Source organism: Rhodnius prolixus, unplaced genomic scaffold, assembly GCF_049639745.1.
Source record: "Rhodnius prolixus isolate KJV_2025 unplaced genomic scaffold, Rpr scaffold_6, whole genome shotgun sequence".
NCBI lineage: Eukaryota > Metazoa > Arthropoda > Insecta > Hemiptera > Reduviidae > Rhodnius > Rhodnius prolixus.
The window spans coordinates 12,518,602-12,545,407 of record NW_027411634.1 but is presented as its reverse complement, the minus strand read 5'-3'; the positions used below and the strand labels follow the sequence as shown (position 1 = coordinate 12,545,407).

At 34.3% G+C, this 26,806-nt stretch overlaps 1 protein-coding gene across 5 annotated transcripts in view; it reads left to right on the top strand.

Moving 5' to 3' along the window:
- Window positions 1–26,806, top strand: part of LOC141460024 (atrial natriuretic peptide receptor 1) — a 716,933-nt gene that overhangs the window by 438,613 nt on the left and 251,514 nt on the right. For all 5 annotated transcript variants that reach the window (XM_074139630.1, XM_074139629.1, XM_074139631.1 and 2 more), the window contains 2 exons: window positions 24,307–24,436; window positions 24,739–24,816. In XM_074139630.1, the coding sequence (XP_073995731.1) occupies window positions 24,307–24,436; window positions 24,739–24,816 (208 nt within the window). The remainder of the gene's footprint in view (window positions 1–24,306; window positions 24,437–24,738; window positions 24,817–26,806) is intronic.

The following is a 26,806-nucleotide window of genomic DNA, read 5'->3' as shown; positions in this document are numbered from 1 at the left end:
ATCGGAGATTTCTTTTACCATATATCACGTAGAATATCAACAAAAAATGAAAGCACGCTGTTCCTTACATTGTGACAGATAAAAGTTTGTATAGGAGTAACCTTTTGTCAACTGCCCAGATTTGGATCATTTTTCTAAATTTTGTAAAGAAAATAAATGTATTTATATAACATAAATCTTAATCTGTCATCTCTGTTTAGTTTACTTTATTTAAATGAGAAATTTGTTGAAAATATTTTTGTAAAAAATGAAAGTAGCTGGCTCTTCTTTTTTGTTTTTTCTTTGTCGCGAATCCATCATTTGTTGGATCAACTCTTGACATGTTGTCTAAAATATGATCTTCCCTCTCTTCAGCTTCTTATGCCTGGCTTTCTCTTAACTGTCATTTCTTCGTTTTAGTAAAATATTAACAAGCTGTATTTAGAAATGTTTAATGTCATCGTAAAGTAAAAATGTGTTTTAGAAATATCGCTTCCTTATATCCATTTTGTTTTTTGTTTAAAGCAATGTAGAAACACAAAGTTCAAAGTTCTTTTGGCCCAAGGCATGCTGCAGATAAAGGGATTCTTCAAATTTTGTACAACTAGAATTTTTACGGATTACTATTTAATGATTATTAATCTCATATCAGAAATAGTTGATATTGAATTGTAATAGAGTTCTTCTTGTGCATAAAGTACGATGCAATAAATAAGTCTGTAATGAAGATATTCTTTCTCTTCCCAGTGAGTCTCTTACAGTTGTCTGACCAGTAATGGAGAGTTCTCTCTGTAACGAGAGAATACTTTCCGGGTACCAAAGACTTCAGATGTTTTAGGAGCGCTTTGGTAATAATGAAGCAATTAAATGTTCTCAGTAACTGGGAAATCATTTTCGTGGAGCAACTTGTATTTTCTTTGCTGTAGTCATTTTTCACGTGGTTGTAACTCTGAAACTTGTAACCGTAAAAAAAATATGAACATCGCAAGCAACGATACACTTCACAAGTAATCGACGAATGAACTTTACGGAGCATTTAGTAAAATTTTTATTTAAAAATGGTCCCCTCAATGCGCACTGTAGCAGTTTTCTATTAATCGTTTCACATTATTTCAGCCCATTTTCTCCCTAACCAAAGCCCCACCAAATATGTATTAATTGCAATTTACTTTGCTTTACTTACTTTGGCCCTACAGTCCTTGGGCGCTTTGGCCTCCTTATGTAGATGCTTTCAACCTGTCCAATTCTTTTCCCTGCCTGAATGAATCATTTCAGCCTTATTCAATCAATTCAACAAATCTAACTGAAATCTCTGTGACCAAAGTAACCTTTGCTGCCCTCGTTGTATCTTCTCATCTGCATGTCCTTTCAGATCCAATTTACAAGTTAATATAACCCACACTATTCTGTAGTATAATAGTATGATAATAGCCATTTATCAAATAAAATAAAGTAAAAAAAATAAAATTAAATAATATGTTCTTACACCAGGATACTAGCAACTCTACTTCATTATAACCTTACATTAAGGGCCATTAGAAGCAAACAGATGTTAGCGAAGGAGGAGATACAGTTATCTCTTTGTTCTCTGCTACCATAGTGCGCCATTTATGTTGTCAGGCTTAGAAGATAAATAGGCTGTTAGGCTTGTTTTACTGGAAGTGGGTTTTCTTCGCTCACTTAAACGAGCATAATTGAGGGTAAATGAATTTCGGAGATGCAACTTCCATGGTCCAAGCCAGCATTATACCTTCTTAGTAGATCTTCTGCTAAATGTGGCTCCATTTATAAAGAATTTCCCGATTCCACTTCATTATGTCTACTAACTTAGGGATGATAGTTAACATTTATTAATGATACGAGTATAACCCAAATAAAGTTAGTTCATGAAGGAGTGGTTTCAAATAGCATTGATCCATTTCTGACAACGGATCTATTTAAGGCCCTAATCTCTATTTATCACCTTCATCTCAAACAGTTACATCCATAAAATTCAATTATTCAATTACATAATTATTGCAAAATACAGGGTGTATGCGGAGAAGTTGGTCGAAACTTCGGGTGGTGATTCAGCAGCTCAAATGCAACAAAAAAATATTCTATTCACTTTGGCCCGATTCTCAATAGTTTCCAAGATATTTGCATTTTTAACTTTTCCGTCGATATTCGCGTTTTTCACCATAAAAACGGGCCGTAACTTTTCTATCTTTTATCTTACAACAAATCTGTTGAAAGAGCATTAAATTTCCTATAAATATGCTCAATACAGAGCCTCAAAACGTTTCTTATAACAATGAAATTTTTATTTTAATGTCTAAAAAATTTGTTCTCGATGATTTTTGTTAAAATTTTCAACTGCATTTTTTTCAATGATTAATGAATCAAGGAGTCACATAATTTCAGAAAAAGTTGCGCATTTATTGAGCTTTAAGATCATATGGATTTTTTGCTTTTCAATAAAACCCTACCCCGAACAGAGGGGTGTAAATGCAGAAAACTGGGATTTTGCGTAATCGACTTTTCACTACTAATTTACTCAAATGTCATTTTTTGGAGAAGGAACAAAAAGTAACCATTTTAGTTTTTAACCATTATTATTTAATAAAAAGGAAGTAAAAAATAAAGTATCCAGTTCTGGATGAATTTAATTGTGTCGATTGTTCCAATTAGTTGTGCCAAAGTGAAGCACAAGATAGACTTCATTATCTCTCAACCCCTTTTGTCCACAGGCGCATCATTCCTTTTCGGCCATCTTTTCACTACTCCGATCGATTGGTGAATGCCATTGGTTTCCGCTCCAAATATTTGCCTTTATTATATTTTTTAGATGTCCAAAGAGTTGGCCATTAATTTTTCCAAACGGTTACCTTAAAGTGTAATCGGTAATAGTAAAAATTCAAAACAAAATAAAACTGAAGACCAAAACAAAAAAGACAAAAATTTAGCTAGCTTAGATTAAACATGATTTTATTAAAGGTGAATTAATCCAGGCTCAAAACGGATCACACAATTCTGAAAAGCAAAGATTTGAAATTAAGGGGGGTCCCTTAACTTTTGCGAATTGCTACACTTCGCAGCTGCGACCAGATTTATCTACTAAACAGCAAATTTAAAAATTGTCTGTAGTTAGGGTTTACCGATTTGGCCAGTGGTTTTCCCGCTTAGTGGGTATGGTCCCGGCGTCCCGGTTAATACATCATTTTGTCCCGATTATCTAATAAAAATAGAAAAATGCTATATTCATCAAACTAATAACATAAATTACAGAATAAATTTTTCACTCAGTTAGGTACGTCTTCAACCGGACAAAGGATATTTATTTATTTCAACCATTTCAACGAATCTCTTATTTCCATCAATGAAAAATGGGTTGAAAGAGATAAACAACTGAAAGGTTAGTGCACTGATTCCAATGTGGAGTTCTAGGGTTCGAATCAAGGTGCCTGTCCTTATTTTTCCTTCTTGAAACTTCTTACACCTCATGGTCCAGTAAGAGCACTGATCTCAGATGTGGATGCGTTTCTGATTTTAAAAAGGTAGTAATTTGTTGCTAGAAAAAATAAATTAATAAAGTCAAAGCTACCAAATCAGTAAACAAACGATCTGAGAGAATATAAGATAGAAGATTTGTTATTTTACTGCATTATTGGCACCTTAAAATAATGATGAGAATTTGGCAAAATAACAAAATTTCATAAACAGGAAATTTATCATTAATTCCTTTCAAAACCATTCGTCTCTGTTGTTCTCAATGACCCTAACTTGCACCATCCAAATGGTACAAATCATCAGTGCTGGCTAATGGCCAACTTAAAATAAATTTCACTAATCCAGAATCCAGAAAAATGATCTGAACTACATTAATTATCTTTTCGTACTGTTGAATAAAAGTTGATGATAGCAGTGTGAAAATAATAAAACGAATTCACTGCTATTTGTGTGCAAACGCTAAAAAAAAGTCACAGAAAATGTTTAATAAATCAATTTATGAATCAAATAAATAAAACCCACGTTACTTGTTGTTTTGAAACTAACTCTTTGAGGTTAGTTTCGGAATTCCAACTATCATTAATCTGCTTCATTCAACAGTTTAATGTGGACACAGTATCTGTCTTCTAAACTTACTACTCTACGAATATATAGGTTTCGTGACCGTAGATTGTTAAACTAAGGATTCAAGATTGGCGAGGAATCGGTCAAATAAAAAACAAACTCGTCTCTTTGCCAACGTTTCGACAAATATATTGTCCTCTTCAGGGCGTGGATATTACAAATACAAAACAATTTAGAGAATCAGTAACATAGAAAATCAGTAAAATATCAGTTAAAAAAAGGCTTGGTTTACTGTAAACAGTTTTCTGTAACTCAACCAACCAGCATAGCCACGCCCTGAAGAGGGCAATATATTTGTCGAAACGTTGGCAAAAAGACGAGTTTGTTTTTTATCTTGAATCCTTTGTTTTACTACTCTACCCACTTTTATGGATAAAAAAATCCGCAAAAGTCAGAATTAACGATAACAAACGTGTTTTTATGGCCAATGAAATCCATAATCAACGGAACTATAAAATATTTATCTATTTAAGTGATTTTACCTCTTCCTCATTATCACTTTAATTTAAAGATTGACCAATTATGAACCAGATAAAGTATTACAATTAGGCTTTGATTGTGAGCTACCTCAAAGAGTTAGTTTCAAAACAACAAGTAACGTGGGTTTTATTTATTTGATTCATAAATTGATTTATTAAACATTTTCTGTGACTTTTTTTAGCGTTTGCACATAAATAGCAGTGAATTCGTTTTATTATTTTCACACTGCTATCATTGTTATTAGGCTTCAATTGTTTCCGTTTCTTTGAGTTTCATCAGCAATAATTGGATTTCAGCTCAGGGATATTGTCAGTACTGTCATTAAATCACTTCTGATTTCACTTTATTATCAATATGTTACTGTTATAACCTTTACTTTTATTTTTTTGGATGAATTTTAATCATTTTATGAGTAAAGTTTTTAAAAAAGAAGTGATATTGAAGTAACGTCATAAATAAAATATTCCAGTTCGCTTGTTGCAAGTACATTAAAACTTTATTGCTGTAGAAGAAGTATGTACATAGAATTCCCTATACTTTATATATGTTTGCAGATATTATGTGACAAACTTCTAAGTTCTAAGTTATAAAAAGATCGTTCATAAAAAATTTGTTTTAGATGCATTTTGTGAAAGATATTATTTCCAAAATTACTTACTGTTTTTTCTTTTTCTTTTTAAATAAAATATTTCAACTTTTTCTTACTGATTACGAGGGTCGTTTGAAAAGTCCGTGCAAAGTCAGAGAGATAGCACTACTGGCGCGAATCGAGGTTATGTTTAGTTATTAGCATCTCTTAGAAGAACCCACACCAAGTTTCAGCCAGATCGGTCTATTTCTTTGTGTTTGGCATTCGTTTGAATCGAGGAAGTCGAGTGATTTTCAAAAAATGGACGAAAAAGAATTTCGTGTGTTGATTAAACACTACTTTATGAAAGGCAAAACGCCTCAGGAGACTAAAGAGAAGCTTGATAAACATTATGGTGACTCTGCACCATCGATTAGAACAGTTTATAAGTGGTTTCAAAATTTTCGGAGTGGCCATATGGGCACAAGTGACGCTGAACGTTCTGAACGCCCTGTTGAGGTTACTACTCCAGAAATCATTGATAAAATCCATGATATGGTGGTGGATGACAGAAGAGTGAAGGTGCGTGAGATTGCTAGTGCTGTGGGCATCTCGAATGAACGGGTACATAATATTTTGCATCAACATTTGGACATGACAAAGCTATACGCAAGATGGGTGCCACGATTGCTCACGCTTGACCAAAAACGAAATCGTGTGAAGTGTTGCAAGGACGGTTTGCAGCTGTTCCAGAAGAATCCGCAGGACTTTAAGCGTCGTTTCGTCACTGTGCATGAAACATGGATACATCACTACACTCCTTAGACCAAAGAACAATCTAAACAATGGGTTACCAAGGGGGAATCTGCGCCAAAAAAAGGCGAAAACCGTTCCTTCGGCCGGAAAGATTATGGCGACTGTCTTTTGGGATTCGCAAGGAATAATCCTCATCGACTATCTGGAAAAGGGTAAAACTATTACAGGTGCATATTATTCATCGTTATTGGACCGTTTGAAAACCGAGCTGCAAGAAAAACGCCCACGATTGGCCCACAAAAAAGTCCTTTTCCATCACGACAACGCACCAGCTCACACCTCAGCAGTTGTGGTCGCAAAATTAATGGAAATAGGGTTCCAACTCGTTTCACATCCCCCCTATTCTCCAGACTTGGCTCCCTCAGACTACTATTTGTTCCCCAATATGAAGAAATGGCTGGCGGAAAAAATATTTTATTCAAACGAGGAGGTGATTGCAGAAACGAATGGCTATTTTTCAGACTTGGACAAATCCTATTATTCGGAAGGGATCAACAAACTAGAGCAGCGTTGGACGAAGTGTATAAGCCTAAAAGGAGACTATGTTGAAAAATAAAAAAGGTTTACCCCAAAAAATTAAGTAGTTTTTATTTTTGCACGGACTTTTCAAACAACCCTCGTACATTTACCATTATTTGTACTTGAGTTACTTCATTATAATATTTATTGCTTAATTATTAATTGTCTTATGAAGCCAATTTACACAACACTGTTGTAGCCAGACTATACTCCTCAAATTTAGAAATATCCCTTTAAATATCTCGGATGATCAAAATTATCTTTTACTTTCTCTACCATTTCTAGTAACTAGCATATTGTTTCAACTTAGAACATGCAGTAATTTCTCTATTAAAATCGTTCACAAAGCAATAGCCTATTTAATAAATCCTAACCAGCTCTGCACTCTTTGCAATCTCCATGAAAATGAAGATTTATTTCATTTATTCATTATCTGTCCGATTTATACATTAAAATATCTATTCCAATTATCTATTGCAAGCTCTATTAGCAGAGAGGAACTATTTAATTTACTGTCACTGTGATCGAAATCCGACTGTCTTAATATTTACAATTTTACCATAAACGTAAACGTGAATGTTGCGCACATCCATGCTTAATGATTGTTGTAAGTTATAATGTACCGTTATAATTAAGTTATAATTTAATTTAGAAGTTTATCTCTCATTTAGTATGATTATTTTTACATTATGTGATTTATTATTTTTTGTTCTATTCAATTTGTATCTTTTAATATTTGTTTCTAAAACGTTTTGTTTATGTAACTCCTTCTGTACACCTGTCTGGTTAATACAGAATAAAAAAAAATTATTAATTGTCTATGAAGGTGAATCTTCGGCCAGTGAGTGACTCTGCTAAAGAATTATCTTTTTTTTTTTTTTGCTCCATTTTGGACTTAGCTATCGAATTTTGATCCAAGCGTTTATGTGTAGCGGTAAATTAATAACGTTCGGGACATCTCTAACGTAGCATAAACCATCTCTCTAAAATCATAAAAGTATTGTAATAATTATCAGATGGTAAAAACACATTTCTGAAAAATAAGAGAATTATCAGTATAAATTGTACATAGCCACTGCCAGCTTTGTGGCTAATATAAAAGTCCAAATCTTTGATAATTACTTTCTGAATTGTTAGAACGAGCAACATTTGTTATCATTGGAAGGATTAAAAATGGAGATTTATGGTTCTGTCTCAGAAAAATAATAAAAAGAATGGAGGAGAAATTATATATATATATAAATAATCGATTCATTTAAGCGAAGAAGATGATTGGATGATGGAAGGAAACAAGATTTACTCCACACCCTTACCAGCTGGTGAATATAATTTAATGTAAAAATCAAATCATCCGAACAACTCTATTTGAGGAAAGCACATCTGTCCATCCACCCAGAAAACTGATTGGCACTGTTGAATGAATAACTGTTCGCGATCTTTAATCTATTTTTAATTCACCCCTTTTCTTAATTTAAATGTTCAATTATTACTGAAATAATCTGCTTCTAAGCGGAACTTTTAATCACTAAAATTAGTAATTGAAAGTGATTTTCCACTTCTTCTGATTGTTGAATTTTTGTAGCACTCCTCCATCCGTTTTATGAAACCTAGAAAGATAAGAGTGAAGAACAATACTGATAACCGTGGTTGGTAGTAAAAATATATGGTTGTCATATCTCCTAGACAGATGGTATTCTTACTTCCTGGAGGACAACCCGCTTATCTTTGCCCCCTTCTACAAACGGACATTCTAGTTCCGCCATGGCTTTTCCAGTGAACATGTGAAGCTTTAGGGAAATGGAAAACATTACAAGTTCAGAGGTATAATTATAATCTTAAATACGTAAAAAGTAAAAACATCAATAAGCACGAAGTGTGATTCAGTGGGGGAGTTGAATTGATTATTGTTGAACTCTAAAATGATTAGGGATGATGGTTAAGACAAGCTTCTTTCTCTTTTCTCCAAAATTGGAAAAATCTTAATCAATCCTTCAGCTTTATATTATGCATTTTTTTCCCAATTTTCTTTTTGCGTTTTAAATATGGTATTATTACCTCTTATTTACCTCACTCAGCACTTATTACCTCATACTCAGCTCTTATCTCTCTGACAGATTCTTTCAAGTTCTCCAAGGCACTACTCACTCTTCCATCCATCCTGTCCTTGCTGGTGTACCACAGGGAAATGTCTTAGCTCCTCTACTTTACACAATCTACACTGCCGACTTACCTTCTAACCTCTATTTACACCTTCGTTGACGACACTGCCATTCTCTCCACACACACTGACCCTATCCTCGCAGTACGCTCACTACAGTCCCACCTTCATTCAATAGAACCTTGGTTAGAAAACTGGCGTATAAAAATTAACCCAACTAAGTCTAAATAACTTAGTCTTCACACTCAAAAGACAAACTCCATCACCTGTCTTCTTACATCATACACCTATCCCACCAGCCGACCATGTGCGGTACCTTGGAAAGTACCTAGACAAGAGCCTTACCTGTAACCCCCATATGAGACTTAAACGTACCGAACTTCTAGCCAGATTACTCGACAAACGCTCAAAATTCTCACTACAGAACAAACGACTACTCTATACAGTTCTTCTCACACCAATATGGACTTACGGTCTCGAACTTTACGGAACAGCTAAAAAAAATTCCAACATCAATAGACTGCAAACACTCCAATCCAAAATACTCCGCCGCATAGTAGACGCTCCATTCTATGTTAGCAACCACACACAATCCATACAGATCTCCAAATTCCACTCGTCTCCGAACATGCCAAAATTCGATATAAAAATTTTCATCAAAAAACTCTCACTTCATCCCAACCCTTTAGCTGCAAACTTGTCTTCAACTACGCTATCCTCCAATCCTCGAAGACGGCTGAGGCACCGTTGGCCCCGTGACCAACTGGGTGACTAATGACGGCCATCAATGGATGACCGTCATTCACGTCAGCGACGTTACTTACGTATATATACATTTATCTCATTTACTTATTGTACCCTGTAGGTTCAGGTGTAAATTTCAATAAAAGGATATAAAAAAACATATAAATATATGGTTTTCTCCTTTCTTTTTTTGATAAAAACAAATCTGATTATCTTTGGTTTGATAGAGGAGCGGCACTGTTCAAAGAAACAAAATAATAATTACTGTAATTCCAGGAGTTTTCCAATTGAACTCCATACAATAATCCTGCTTAATGAATAACCATTAGTTTTTCCAGATATTTTCACATTAATCCGCATTTTTCTGACTTAACAAACGATTTACGTGCTTTTAAAAACATACTGCAAAAGCTCTGATTCACTTTTCTTCATCAAAGAGATTTGCTAGGAAGTTAGAAATGATAAGTTTCAGGTTATTTCAGTTGAATATTACTAGGCTTGTAGACTTATTTTATAAAAGAAAATAAAATTACCTTATAATCTTTACTCTCATTTAGTCTTTTAATCTTGATAAGGAATAAAATTTAAACGTTTTATCTTATTATTATTTGGAATGAAATAGCTACAGCTTAGTGAGTTTCAATTCAACATTATTGTACTCAATCAACTTGTTTCTTTAACAACAGAGATAGAAAGATTAAAATCCTATTCTCGTATTGAGTAAAAAGTTTGATGTAACTTAACTGCAAATGTCGCTCTTTTGATAAGATACTTCCAAGCTAGCCATTAACTTCTTTTTTGATAATTGTTTCTTTTTGATAGAGTCTTTCTTTTGTTTTAGAATATAAAAGTTAGTTAAGAAAATGCTTAAAGTTAGTTCTTGTTCTGCTACTTTGTTCTGGTACCTAAATCTTGAATTCTCTTTTTTTACTTTTCATGAACTCGAACTCATGAAGTAGATCATTTTTATTATAAGTATTTTATTGCCATTCTTAAATAGTTTTTTTTGTCTTTATCTTTTATTACAATATATTTTTTTATATTACTTTTAATCACTTTATTTGCATTATACTCTATAAAAATCTTTTCAGTCCCTTTTTCTGTAATAAACGATTCGATATACAGGGTGATCCATTTAAAACGCACCAATCGCTAATAACTTTTTAGGAAAGCGGAATTTCGAAAAAACTCACGAAGTAAACTATATGTTTGTTTGGGTCTAGTTTTCAAATTTTCCACCCTCGATGCTGTATCTTTATTTTTGGCGGAGTTATGGCCAAAAACCCGATTGGGGTTTCAAAAGGAATTATTATTTTTTCACTTTGCGTCACAAACGACATTTTTTGGCAGAGGATCTCTCAAAACGTGTATTTCTGGAGGAAAATTAATATCGAAAACCGTTCACGAATAGATCAAATTGTAATTTTGTTCTTAAATATCTCGACTAATATTAGGGATATCGAAACGGGGTTAACGTCATTTTTCACAGTTTTTTATGTAGTTTTCATAATCATGGTCCTTATCGGGTTTTTGGCATGTTGCTTTAAGTATTGTGAATGACTGCACCCGCGGGATTCGAACTGGGGATCTCCCACTTACAAAGCCACGCACTTGACCACTAGACCAACACCCGCCCATCCCTAGCAAGATATTCTTACCTTAATCATAGCTCAAGAAGTCTTGCGTAAGGCGTACGTTAAAATGATGTGATGGTTACTTTAATTTGATGATAAAACAAATTTATCCTGATTCTCTTATTACCATTACATTCTCTACACTCTTCAATAATTATTATTATTTTTGTTCTTTGCGTCACCAATAACATTCTTTGCAGTCTAAGGACCTCCCAAAACGTGTATTTCTGGTGGAAAATTGATATTGAAAACCGATTACGAATAGATAAAATTGTAACTTTGATCTTAAATATCTCAACTAATATTAGGGATATCGAAACGGGGTTAACGTCATTTTTTACAGTTTTTTATGTAGTTTTCATAATCATTGTCAAAACCAGTGGTCCTTATGAAACTCCAATCGGGTTATTAGCCGTAACTCAGCCAAAAATGAAGATACAGCATCTGGGGTGGAAAATTTGAAAACTAGACCAAAAAAAAAAAATATAGTTTACTTCGTGAGTTTTTTCGAAATTCCGCTTTCCTAAAAAGTTATTAGAGATTGGTGCGTTTTAAATGGATCACCCTGTGTATGAACAATGTTTTAATTTTATAATAATTAATAATTATTCTTTCTCGTTTAAACTTTTCCAAAATCGTGATCTGCGAACAATAATATCAAAATAAGCTATACACCAAATTGGCTGAATATGTAAGTTAGAAAGATTGCTGCTCTGTATTTTAAGAAAATTCATTGCTTTTTTTATTAAATTCTAAGCTGAGCAATTAACAGATTGGAAAGATCAATTATAGAATAGTTTCTATGCGCAAGGTAAAAGAAGAATAATTACGATATTGATTATAATGATTCTCTACGGGTAGAGATGAGCTTGCGGAACTACCAGCAAATGGAAACATCAAAAACTTATAGAACGTCAATTTTTATTTCATTCTTTGCTCCAGCAAGAATAATGATTTTTTTAAAATAAATGATTCCCATGTCAGAGATGAGAATATGCTGTTCTGATGCAGAGAAAATGATTGGTTGAATAAAAAAGTCGCTGCTGGAGCAGGAGATTGTTGGATGCATCAAGTACGAAATATGAGACTGTTGCAGATGGAGGCCAAGCAATGAGTGGGCAGCATGAGTGGTATTACTGTGAGATATATCTGTGAAACCCTAATGAGACAGGCACTTAGCTAGACTGGCACCTGCAACGCCTCTCTCATGAGTATATACGCTTGGGTAGCAATGGTTCCCTTTCATGTCTACACATATATATGTGTGTGTACCTTATCGTTATTATTGCTATCTTATTTTAATACTTTTTTTTAAAAAAGTAAATATGTATAATTGAGTAGGTAACAGTGAAATAAAGTAAAATAACCTTCAATAACGGCTCTAGGACTTAATAACTGATTATAGGCCAGTGGTAACAGAAAAATTGCAATCAATCTGCATATACTCATGATGCAGAATTTTTTTTTAAGAATGAGTAAGATTGGACCATGTATTCAATAACTCGTAACATCACATCGCGATGGGTATCCATGTATGATGAAGTATCCAGTAGGGTCAAGAATAAATTTTCCTTCTCTAGAGAATATTTTGTTGCAATTCGTTTTTACAATGTGTGGTATTTATTAGTGATAACATATATCAGGGAAGGGATTAGCTATGTGATTAGTGTATTGGTTTTTCAAGTGGTGATGCTGGGTTTGAATCCAGATGGTGGCCCTTAGATTTCACTCTTAATAGGAGCATCTTACAGCTTACTGTCCGGTTATGGATCGAAAGTGCAAACTATGGAGGCAACCGTGATGGGTTACCTACCATTCCTTCGAGGAACAAATCTACTTCCCCATTATAGACGAAGGTTTTAGAGATTTTGCCGACATAAACACTAGCTAAATCTTCCTGATCACAGAAATTCAACAGCACACTATTGTAATGATAAATGCACCGGCATTGCACTGAAAAAAGCTCCGAGTGCTAATAATTTCAGATATTGATGCGTCTTAAATTAAAAAAAAAAAAATGTAGCTGTGTCATGCACACGGCCGTGTGTTGTTCGTGAATACGTTTACGTAACGGGTTATATTGTTTATATAAAATATTTTTATTTATGTATTTAGGATGAAACAATGTGTCTTCATAATCGACAATCGAACACAATCTATGGTCGATGTAGAAGCGATTTCATCAACCACTTGCATAATTTCAACCTCCCCAGCTGCAGAGTACTGACACCGACGTTGATCCGCTCGGCCGCATTCATTCTTTTACGTTCCTAGGCACAGCTTGACTCGGTCATATGGTTCTTGAGAAGCCCTTTCCAACCGTATACGATCTCTGTATTTGGTTTTGGCTTTTCGATGCGTATAGGCCGACATTATATATTTTTGATAATATTTTTTTATTCTAACACCTTATTATATTCATTGTAACTATTTTACACTAATGATTTATATACAACGATAGATTGTGACGACAGCTGACGATTAAAATTTAAACGAACATCGTAGCTTCTCCGAGTAAAAAGTTATACTAATTGCAAATCTCGATACGCAGCAAAATGATCTCAAAAATGGCGGCGCTTTCTCCTCCACCGCGCGCGATGCGTCACAGTCCTCGCTTATCGTAATGAATTCTTTGATCCTTTAGCTATCCAGTGGTCTAATTTAATTTTGGATGTAGACTATAGATTCGAAACTATAATGCCAAACTGTATCCCCCGATTTTGTTATCATTAGGTTTTTTGGATTGCCTCCATATGATAGCAAATTTAAAGACGTATTCACGTCAAAAAATAACAATCAGCCGTCGAGTTCAGTTATACTCCCCAAATTGATTATTTAGATCTCATAAATAATAAAGTCAGCTGTACTTCGTAGGCTACTGCACTTATTGTATACCACTAGCAAGGTGAAATAGCATCAAAAGAGCACACCATTTCTGCGGTCAAGGTGCCGAAGGTAATAGACAAACTTTCAACAATCAGAATTGTTCTTACTTTGCTAACAAGCTCTTTATTTATTACCCAAAGTTTGGTTACCCCAAATTGGGTAACCAAAGCAAAACGCTAAGGGCTCAATAGTAGTGAGGCTTGAAAACAGTGCAGGCTAAGTTTTTGAGACTAATTGTCCTGAGGTCAGGGTTTGTAATCCCCTATCCCATTGTTCTAAGAACTATTCTCGGCTAAAGGTCTTGGATTTTATTGGCGTATTAATTATGGACATTTTTGTTGTAAACAATGTTAGTTATCTACCCAGGGCAGCGCTAACTAAAGGTAAGAAAAATTCTTCCGAACTGTGGATATTCCTTTAATTTTGTTAAAACTAATGAATTATTAAATCGAAATTACGATTTCCCTTCATAAGGACTAGTTCTCTTGGATTTCTAAATATGTCACTTTTTCTTTTGTATAATAATCCATCTCTTATCTAATTGAAGTGTCCCCTGTTCTGGAATAAATATGCAAAGAATAAAATATGATACGACACTAATAAGATGAGTGTACTATAATGATGCCCTTAGTGCTTATTTCATGGAAATTGTGATTCTAAGCTTCATAAAAGTAGAAAATCCATTTATTTTTTAAATTTTTTTAGCGCTATTATACCTTCGCCATATTTATTTATTTGAAAGCACTACTTTCCTTCAAAGGAAAATGAAAATTCTATTCAATTGAATAAAAATGTTCTCGAATTTCGGCAATATATGTTATTTTCTTCTTCACTTCTGCGATTAGGCAACACGCCTGTTGCGTCTTCACAATATTTTATTTATTAATTTTATTTTATTATCATCTTTTTATTTTTATTTATTTACTTATTTTTTTTCATCTCCATCTTTTCAATGGTCGTCCTAAGTTAACACTAAGTTGTCCTCTAGGTCTGTATTTATTGACCATTACAGGTCAACTCTTGTAGTTGACATTCGGTTAAGATGCTCCCTCCATCTATCTCCATATATCCAATTCCTGCCGTATGTCAACATCCCGTACCCTCGTCTCTTTTTGTGCAACCCTGCATCTCTGCAGTTTGTAGGTTACTTTTTTTTTTTTTATCTCTAGCTCTGGTAACCTAAGATTCGCTTCCGTAAGTGAGCAGAGGCACAGCCCTAGTTTTGTAAAATTTTAGTTTTTGTTTCCGGTCTCGTTTTATTTTTAAGTGTCCTGTTTATTGCACCCTCAGATAGCTTGAAAATTATTTATTTTATTTTGTATATCGTTATTTGGATGTAGGCTAACCTTTACAACCCAAATAATTGAAATACGAGACCTGTTCCAGTGGCCTCATCATCTACAATATTACTATTTTAGAACGAAGTGGGCGCTTTCCATGGTGGGCCATAACTTTTGTCTTTGTAACTGATATATTTAAATTATACTCTCTGCCTAGTTGATGTAGTTTATACACTGAGCGATGTAAATCTTCCTCATTCTTCTGTAATATTATTACATCGTCTGCATAGAGTAAGATGTTTAGATTGCTCTTTCTGTTCAATTGGATACCTGAACTAACTTCTTTTTTTTACTTAAATTTTACTTTTAAGGAAAGTACTGTTGTTGCAACCCAATTTACAGTTTTATCCAAAAAAAATGTTTAATAATGTACTCTGATGTTGAAAAGGAATTCAATCATAGGCAGTAACTCGCTCCTCCGGTAATAGACTGCGAAGGAGTTATTTTTTATAAATTCGTTCTCCGTTGTCATATCGTACCCTCAAAAAATATGGCCATATTGAAAACAGTTAACCTACATAATTAATCACTGGGATGAGGCATGTGCTGCAGGAGTTGGTGGGAATAATTTGTGCATGTACGTTTTAGTCGTGAACAGTAGCTGGTCCTTCAAAGAAAAAAAAGAGATCCCCAGATCAGAGTTTAAAAGTAATGGGAGAGACCTCCCTTTTCAGTCTAAACTTTGGTAGCGAATATTAGTCTGGTCCTGCTACATTGCTGCCTGTGGAATTGCTGGGAATAATTAAAAAGGCGTAATGTTCTCCTGCCCAATTTTTTATGTCAAAATTGTTTAATGTGTTATGTACGAGGGTCGTTTGAAAAGTCCGTGCAAAAATAAAAACTACTTAATTTTTTAGGGTAAACCTTTTTTATTTTTCAACATAGTCTCCTTTTAGGCTTATACACTTCGTCCAACGCTGCTCTAGTTTGTTGATCCCTTCCGAATAATAGGATTTGTCCAAGTCTGAAAAATAGCCATTCGTTTCTGCAATCACCTCCTCGTTTGAATAAAATCTTTTTCCGCCAGCCATTTCTTCATATTGGGGAACAAATAGTAGTTCGAGGGAGCCAAGTCTGAAGATAGGGGGGATGTGAAACGAGTTGGAACCCTATTTCCATTAATTTTGCGACCACAACTGCTGAGGTGTGAGCTGGTGCGTTGTCGTGATGGAAAAGGACTTTTTTGTGGGCCAATCGTGGGCGTTTCTCTTGCAGCTCGGTTTTCAAACGGTCCAATAACCATGAATAATATGCACCTGTAATAGTTTTACCTTTTTCCAGATAGTCGATGAGGATTATTCCTTACGAATCCCAAAAGACAGTCGCCATAATCTTTCCGGCCGAAGGAACGGTCTTCGCCTTTTTTGGCGCAGATTCCCCCTTGGTAACCCATTGTTTAGATTGTTCTTTGGTCTCAGGAGTGTAGTGATGTATCCATGTTTCATCCACAGTGACGAAACGACGCTTAAAGTCCTGCGGATTCTTCTGGAACAGCTGCAAACCGTCCTTGCAACACTTCACACGATTTCGTTTTTGGTCAAGCGTGAACAATCGCGGCACCCATCTTGCGGATAGCTTTGTCATGTCCAAATGTTGATGCAAAATATTATGTACCCGTTCATTCGAGATGCCAACAGCACTAGCAATCTCACGCACCTTCACTCTTCTGTCATCCATCACCATATCATGGATTTTATCAATGATTTCTGGAGTAGTAACCTCAACAGGGCGTCCAGAACGTTCAGCGCCACTTGTGCCCATATGGCCACTCCGATAATTTTGAAACCACTTATAAACTGTTCTAATCGAAGGTGCAGAGTCACCATAATGTTTATCAAGCTTCTCTTTAGTCTTCTGAGGCGTTTTGCCTTTCATAAAGTAGTGTTTAATCAACACACGAAATTCTTTTTCGTCCATTTTTTGAAAATCACTTGACTTCCTCGATTCAAACGAATGCCAAATACAAAGAAATAGACCGATCTGGCTGAAACTTGGTGTGTGTTCTTCCAAGAGATGCTATTAACTAAACGTAACCTCGATACGCGCCAGTTGTGCTATCTCTCTGCACTTTGCACGGACTTTTCAAACGACCCTCGTATTTCAACAACTAGGAACATACAAAACACAAATAACATAAATAAAGAACAAAAAATTCGTGAATAGAATTCTTTTTATAGACTTTCATAAATCACTTAATGGAAGACATTTACTCTTACTATATTTTGAGATGTTTCGGGTTAAACTACACACAAAAACCCTTGGGCCTTCGAGTGTTAAAATGGTTTTAATTCTCAATCGTGCAACAGTATAATCATCAATAAACTTGATGGTTATTTTCTCACGCGCTGTTCACTACGTAACGTTTTAATCTGCAAATCTTTTAAATGAAGATAAACTTAAAGCCTAAAGGTAAATAGGGGTAGGTAATGCTCTTTCGGATCCCTATGTAAACAACATTAGTTGTACCATTATTAACAATAATCAAATGTAAAGTTCTTAATTGAGCTTAGGGGAAGATTATGAATATATATTGTTATTTAAAAAGCATGAAAATAATTTACATGATAATGCGTAAATGGAGGAAATTTTAAGCAAATATGATCAATTTAAACTAGTTGGATTAGTTACGTTCTTTTCGAAGGCATAATCTGTTCATTAAGATACTACTAATGACGTCGGCGCTGCTGCCGTCATTGATAAGATGGGGTATTAGTAAGCTCTAGAATTAATTAATTGATTAATCAACATTATATCCACCCACCTCTGGGTGTTTACATCTAGCCATCACTAGCTGAAAACTTCTCATTACAATTATGTCTATTAGCTGATTACAATTATAATATTATTTTATTGTAATTATACTGAATCTAAATGGCAGAGGGAGGTGACAAGCCGCCTTTGGGCACTAGTTTCTATTTAATGCTATCTAGGCTTAGGATAAAAAGGAACTAAAGACGGATCGGGCAAAAGGAGTTAATTTGACTCCTTTTGAATTTCGAATAAAAGGGAAATTACTCCTAAAACCACATCCAAACAGAGGCGATGCTTTACTGAAACTTTTAATGATGTATTCTTTGCCCGTGCAAGAATTCCATGATTCCCATCGAGTTTTAAAGGATTAGTCTGCAAGGAGAGGAATAATTAACAGTCCAGATGCTGTATTCTGATAAACTTGGTTGGCTGTTGATTCAGTTTTTTTTTGGAAAGAACAGCGCCTAATGAATCCTTTGGCGGGTTCACAGTCAATAAAACTAAGTGGGTGCTCTAAAGAATGGAAGCAAAAATGGCATTGCCAACTTGTTTTATTTTTTGCTCGTATATAATCAAGGATTCGAACAAACTACGAAGTATAAAGTAATCTGAAGTATGCCAGAACCACTCTGGGAGACCTACTTTAGGTCGAATATCCCGAACCCGGGTCTGTACCACATAAGATTAAAAGCGTTCCAAACATCTCGTTATGAAAAGACAGCCTAGGGCTCCTCCACCGCCAATTTATACGTAACAATGATCCTGAACTCATTACTTCCCCCAAACAATTCGCCATAAGATGGATGCAAGGTTTCCTTCTTCGTTTCACCAGCTCTCACAACAAGGATCAGGGCCCGTGAACCTTACTTTATCAAGATTCACTTCTTAAATCACAATATCCAGTAACAGAACCAAATCAGGTGGCTAAGAGAGTTCTGTGAGTGACATAGCATTTCGCTAAGTTCTGTTGGCCGGCCGTGAATCACATTTAGTACTGTAGACAGCCAAAAGAGCTGCATGCTTGCATCAAACTACAGAATTTTGTATTTATTTATTTACCTTGTAAGAAAAGTTTTCTATCTTTGACCGTCATAAGAAATCCCATTACCATTTTATTCACTTTGTTTATAAGAAAGTTTCTTCAGAATTGTTTCCCCTATCTCGTTCTATCTCTTTTTTTTCCTTCTCACTCATTTTTAAATTAACTGGCTTGCCCTCCATAGTTTATTTAACAAACAATTCTTTACAAAGTTTTTATTAATCCATTTCTTCATTTTCTATTTTTTAATTACAAGTATTTAAAAATGGAAATGCTTCTCCTAAAGTAATGGAATCCTACATTTATTTTTCTTTTTTAATTAATTTTTTATAATAATAAAGAAAAAACCTATTGGTAGAAGTAAGATGTTAATTCAGTGTTCTTCAAGTATGGCGCTTTGAAGGCATTCTGGGAAGTGCTGGAATTGGTCGATGGTGAGGGTTATCCTGCTGTCCAAAAGAACCTTCAAATGAAATGCTACTTAAGAAAATGCCGTCTGGAATCCACAAAATTAAATAAGAAATGTTTTTCTTCTTATTTTGTACGTTTCCTATTTTCGTCTCGGCATTCCATTTTTTTTTTCCCCATTTAGTAATCGCCCGCTCTTTTAATATTATCCAGTCGAATTTTTTCTTAACTTTTTTTTTTAATTCTAAAAGTGTCTGGTACCAGATTACGCTTTTCATATAATCTACCTGCACAAACAGGACAAAAACTGCAATTGTCAAGTTATTGCAAATGTCACGTCTAACGCTGTTACATTGGTTTATAGTCAAACAGTCGACATTGAAAACGGAAAAACAGACATTGAGTAATGATAGGCTTAAATTAATAAATTAATATTCACAAGAAGGAAACTGTATCTGGATGATTTAGTGCAGAGTAGAAAACTAATATATGAACATCTTCTAAATGTCCTTATTATCTCCTTAGGATTCAAGATTGGCGAGGAATCGGTCAAATAAAAAACAAACTCGTCTTCTTGCCAACTTTTCGACAAATACTTACGATATATTGTCCTCTTCAGGGTCTGGATATTATAAATACACAAATACAAACAATTTAGAGAATCAGTAACATAGAAAATCAGTAAAAAAAAAAGTATAAAAAAGATAAAGTAAAATACAATAAATTCTTTATATTTATTGAAAACTTACGTGGCTACACGGGTTGGTTGAGTTACAGAAACTAAGAGCCAGAACTGGAAAACAGGGATATATATATATACAGATATAGCGGGAATTTTGGTTAATATGACAATGGGACATATAATATGTATTGTGGTACTTGGTTCGATTCCCGGTCTTTTAGGCCTTGGATTTAATTTAATGATTACAGTAAAGTATGTTTGCTAGTCGCCTCTGTGCACGACACCTAATTGGTAGTTGGACGTTAAACCCCGCCTGAAAAAGTAGGCGATTACTTTTTTTAAAAAAAGGGAATAAGTAAATATTAAACAACACCCCTGACTTTATGTACGAAAACGAAAGAAAAATATGCATTAATTATATAAATTTGGATCGATATAAAAAGTTATACAGAAAAAATGCACACCTATGTTGTGATTGGAGAGCCAAATCACTCAACATCAGAAAGATTTTCAATGAACTAAAATGACAATGTTACCTTTTGCCTTGGAAAGTGAACACTAGAAGTCAATGTAGAGCCAAAGAGCTACCCTTATCAGGAGGAGGAGTATTTATGGTTTGTTTTAGTCATGTTTCAGGAACAAGATAATTAATTAGCCCTAATTTAAACAAGTTACTTGAAGGTAAGTTAAAGGAAAGCACGTCCTTCCGACCTGAAGAGCTCCCCTACTTCGGTGCCCGTCCTTTCAGTACAAGATACTCTACAAAGTCTGTCCACTGACAGTATCTGTACATCCTCTCTTCACAGGCTATCGTCTGATTGGCCAAACTATCTTACTATTTCAACATATTTCTGGTCAGAGGGAAGGTACGACTTCTGTAGCTAATTGATGTTGATGAAAACTGTCTTCTGAGATTCTTTAATTATTACTCCTAATTTATTGTTAATTTAATTTTGTTCTCAATTAATTTATAAGAATGATAAGTACCTTCAGTTTCATCAAAACAAAATACGTATTCAATTGATTTACACGAGGCTTATGTGCGTAACTAATGATTATTTGTTAACCAGACATCTTTCCTTACATATTCTTCTTTTCTCGCTGTTTAAGTGGTAAAATTATAAAGGCCTAATATCTATAGAATTTCGGAATGAATTAGAGAAATCTTAATAATAAAGTAAGCTCCAATCAAAGTGAGAAAGTAAAAACTTAGTAGCAGAAGGAATAATTTCTAATGACCTGTTGAACAAAGATGGTAGCTTTGCAGTCAGGCACTTAGAAATCATACGCCTGTTGCCAATGCAAGTAGAGAACATAATACTTGCAAGGATCGGGGACCTCTTCACTTAAGCTGAGTGTTTTCACCTGCTGCTATCTATTGGATAGCTTTTTCAACTGTGTGTTAATAATTATTCCAGCTGTTGCGTCTACAATTCTGATGTGTGTTAAAAGTAATAAAATATGGGTCAAGTTATGGACACTTTAAGTACATTTCATTTCTTTGCTTAAATATAATGTAAAATGAAATGAATGCACAATGTGGACAAGTTTTTTTGGAAAAAATGCATTCCAAATTTCAGCCTTGGCACATTTCAAGCAATCTTTTCGCTGGAGTTGAGAAGTTTTAAACTGACTAGACTTCATGAAATCAGAAATAATACATCGTCCTTAATATTTGCATCTCATAATGCCAAAGCAATGCCCAAATCAAGATTTGTAAAACAACCATAAAAAATGCCAAAGAAACTTAATTCTATATAAAAACCTTATTCATATTAAACGTAAATTTATTGGTACTGCATGATGAGGTGTAATGGAAGATGTTTGGAACTCCATCTAAAAGAAAAGAGATAGAAAAAATAACAGATTTCTGAAGAGCAACTTCATTACGAGTATTAAGTAATAATTATGAATCAATTATTGTCCCTTAAAGATAACCTACCTCCGCTCTAAAATTCATCTCTGTGGGTAAACTACGCGTATTAAGTTGGGGTAGAGTACTGCTGGATAAAAAGATAGTTTCAGAATCTTGTCAAGTTTTCAGCAGGGCTTTTCCAAATCTACATATAAGATATAAGGAAGACCTAGTCTGTAAAAATCATCATTGCACTAGTAAATGGTTATCTGCGATTAAAATTACTCTTTTTCTTTCAATTTATGTCGGGATTCCGTCTTTTTCCAGTGTCTTTAGTACTTGTGAAATAAAGACAACCCAGTCTGTAACAATGAGCCCTGTTCTAGTAAATGGTTATTTACAATTAAAATGACTCTTTTTCTGTCAATTTATGTCGGGATTCTGACTTTATCCAGTGTTTATTGAACTTATGTTATGAAATAAGGACAGCCTAGTCTGTAATATTAAGCCCTGTTCTCTTGTAATTGGTTATTTACAATTAAAATGACTCTTTTTCTGTCAATTTATGTCGGGATTCCGTCTTTTTCCAGTGTTTATTGAACTTATGTTGTGAAATAAAGACAACCCAGTCTGTAACAATAAGCCCTGTTCTTGTAAATGGTTATTTACAATTAAAATGACTCTTTTTCTGTCAATTTATGTCAGGATTCTAACTTTTTCCAGTGCTTATTGAACTTATGTTGTAAAATAAGGACAGCCTAGCCTGTAACAACCATCATTGCAGTAGTAAATGATTATCTAAGATTAAAATTACTCTTTTTAGCCTAAAGATAGGGATTAAGGCGATGATTTTTGGCTCGCTGGTAATATTTCCCCTCTATTGATTATTCCAGACCATGGAAGGTGGATGTTTCATTTCCACTGTTATTGGCCGTGTTATTAAATCATAAAATAGTTTATTGCTTTATCTAAGCGCTGTATTCTGATAAATATTTTCAAATAAAACATTTTGACTAACCTTGTTACCTTTATCACCTGTCTGGTTACAAATTACGCATTATTCTTTACACGTAGCAAGTGGAATAGTGTGGAAAAGTAGGTGTTACCCTTCACTGACACAACAGTTTCTCCGGTCCATTTGCTGTGTCTTCTTGGCTTCCCCTGTAACTGGGTACGGAAGGAGTTGCTGTATAGATTGGATTCACACCCTTCGCCCTACTCACCATAGCTCTTGCCATCCAATGGCGGCAGTTCAATTCCATGGCCGGAATTTTTTTTTTTTTAACTTATTTCCTGGTCTAGTTTAGTGCTATCTGCTCTATTTGTAAAGTAATATGTAACCCGGGATATTTCGTACCTCCAGTTTATTCAAGCCCCTGGATATGTTGTATTTTTTTTAATTTGGAAAATTAGAATCCCAAATATGTATTATTACAATACGTATTCTAGAAACAGAATACAACAGATGTATTTCATAATGAAATTGGATTGAAGTAAGATCCACGGGTCTAAGAGTATGTGAATACATAAATATCAGGCTTATTGTTGGAAAAATAGTTTTGAATGTATGTCTTTGACCTTATAACAATTAGCAGGAAGGAATAACTAAGAAACTCATCAATCTCTTAGGAAAACATCAATTTTTTTTGTAGATCTTGACACTTTGTAGTGATTAATCAATTACTTTACCATTATTATTAGAAAATATAATCATTTTCACGAATAATGGAAAATTACCAGATAAACAACAACGATTGAGACTTAGGATTAACCTTGAACTTTGGATATCAAGAAAATGGTGCTAATATTTCATAAAGTTTCCAATCGATCGAATAATTTGCAAAGATTATATGTCGTCTAAATTACTTGTTTGTTATGTTGTTTTTGGAAAGGAAGACACAGTTTTATATTTAGGATTTTGCACTTTAATTTTTCTAATCAAATTTTATGCAATTGATAAAAATTGTTATCATAAATTTTTGAACCTTAATAATTGTCTTGTTTTTGCTGCGATTTTTTTGAACTCTTTGCAAAACCAAGCATGGAACGATATAACCAGCGTGGGTCTGAATGTAGTTGGACCACAGGTGTCCCTACGAAGTAGACCTTCATTTTCCTCTCAACTTACAGCCTTTTAAAATAAACATCTACTATTACCTTGATCGGTACTAAGGTCGGACTAATTTTATTTGGATTGGAGCCGTTAAGGAATCAATTCCCAAAACTCTCTGTGCTGGGTAAAGACTCAGCTAATATTTACTTGTTTTCACATGACATAAATTCATTCCTAAGATTTATTGTTTCTGATTTTATTTAAGATTTTTTCTTTTTCAGGCATTACAAACTTGAAGCCGAAATAGCTTCTATGACGTGGAGAATATATTCCAGTGATATCGGTCATATTTTACAACGTGCTAAGTTTCGTGGCAGTATGCACTCTTTGGTTAGAAGAGGAAGTCAACAGGTAATCAAATATTATTATTTATCATAAGTATTATATATTTAGTTTTTAATTCAAAGTGCGTCAACATCTGTAAGTTTCCAACAAAGTTATACATATAGCAACTCTCTCTAGAAGCTGAAATAAAAGTAAATTGAATTCCATCTGGAAGTAAGATATTCCTGTAGAATTACATCCAAAACCATTACAGATTCAGCACTAAATTTTTAGCTTTGATATTTTCCTTATTAAATGTGTCTTATGCTATATAAATATCATGGTTGATAATCCTTACAAGTAAATAATATTAAAAACCTAATTTGCAGACAATTTTCTCTGATGATGGCGTCAGTTTGTTTGGTGAAATGAGGGGTCAGATGTTTGTTCCTACCGCCGTTTATAAGGTAAGTCTCCAGTAACAAAATGAACCAATAAAGTTATAATGTTTTATCAGGATATAGAAAAGTTTTCTAAATTTATTTCCTGTTAAAAAAAATCTCTCAGTTTCAAGAAGTTTATCATTGTTTATTAACGCTAATCTTCTAAGGGAATAATAGTTGTACACTTGCTTGGAATCAACTGTTGCTCTAAGAATTTCAAAGTTGTGAATTAGTGGTTTAATGTTGCTCTTAAAATTTCATTGATTATGTAATGTATATAATGAGAAATTTCTGAATGTAAGAACATGTCATGATCCGCAGATTTGTCGTTTCATGCGTGGGTCGGAAATGTTAAAAATATTTTTCTCCTCATTTCTAGTTACAGCCCAAATTGTAGATCTCGATGAATGGCTTTATTCTGCCTCTGTTAACCTAGACTGACAACACTTCCATAATTAACGACTGTACAACGACTTCTTCTTGATACTTTTAATTTAATTTAATTTTTTTTTTTTTTTTTGGCGCATCGACGACTATGGCCATTAGCGCCTTTTAATTTTATTATCTGCTACTTATTTTCAATATTGTTGAATTTCTGTAAAGTTTCATCGAAGCAAAACTGCAATCGGTATCTTTTAATTGTTTTTAAGACTAGTTGAATAGTAAATCAATATCAGTGTCTTCTTCTTCTACACTGTCTAATGCTCTTGTGCCTTTCAGCGTCGAGCTTTAGATAACTTAGGCCTTTAACCAACGGATGTATTCTTCTCTGTTATTTGTCAATTTTTGGATAGAAGACCTAGTCTGACCTCGCTTTTGTGCCAATCGCCCGATGTTATCCAAATAGCCCAATCTTGGTCTGTCTCTTGGTCTACGGCCTTCTGATTTGGCCTCCATCAAGCACCTAATCTTCTCCTCTCTACTTCTGCCGCAGACGTGGCCAAACCACCCCAACTGCCGGATTCTCCAACTTGGTTACGAAGGGTTGTACCTCTAAGCCGTTCCTTATTGTTTCATTTCTAATTTTATCACGCTTAGTTTTCCCTTCGACCCGGCGGAGAAATATCATTTCGGCAGCTGTAACCCGAGACTTGCATGCTTATCCAGCATAGTCCACGATTCTGCCCCATACTGAAGAAGAGGTAAGTAGACGGTCTTGAAGACGGTCATTTTCACTTTTTTGCTGACCTCTCTTTTACCGACCACAGTATTCCTGATCAGACCGTAGGCTTTATTGGCCACACCCACCCGATTCAGCACCTCTTTATCAATTCTGCCATCCCGGCTATACAAGACTCTACTCTAAGGTACCTAAACTCCTCTACCTGTTCCATGAATGCCCCTTCAGTGAAGGGGCAATATCAGTGTCAAAAACTTTAATTGAAAGTTACCCCCCACTAAATAATGTGCAAAACATACCCTAATTTATGCTAAAACCATTATTATTACCCTCGAACTCATCTCTCTGTCCGTTTTCCCCCAAGGAGAATGTGAAATGAGACATACAAGAGTTTACAACGGAAACAATTTAGATTGAAGTTAAATTGTGTGAGACGTTTTAGTAATTATCACAGAAACGGTAGTGCTTATTCTAATTAATGATTTAATTATTTTGATTGTAAATGTTAGTCTTTAAAGACGGGATTCGAACATGTTAACGATCACATCCTACTTGTTATTTCAGGTAATGGGTACCTTGTTCCTGGTAGGTGTGGCAGATTTTACGTTAACGAATTTACCGTTGTATACCATTACCTTAAACACATTTCCATTGTAATTACAAATGCGCAACTTATTTTATTTCTGGTTATTTTATTATAATTAGTGTTTTGATTTCATCATTGCTTTAGATATTTGTGCAACCAGAAGTGTAATAACAATGGAAATTACTTCCTTTTCAGCAGCTAGGTTATTTTTACAAAAAGAAAATAAACTTATTTCTTATTATTCTACGCAAAATTCATTTTCGTGCAAGATAATCATAAGAATACAGGAGCGCATGAAGTTTGATGCA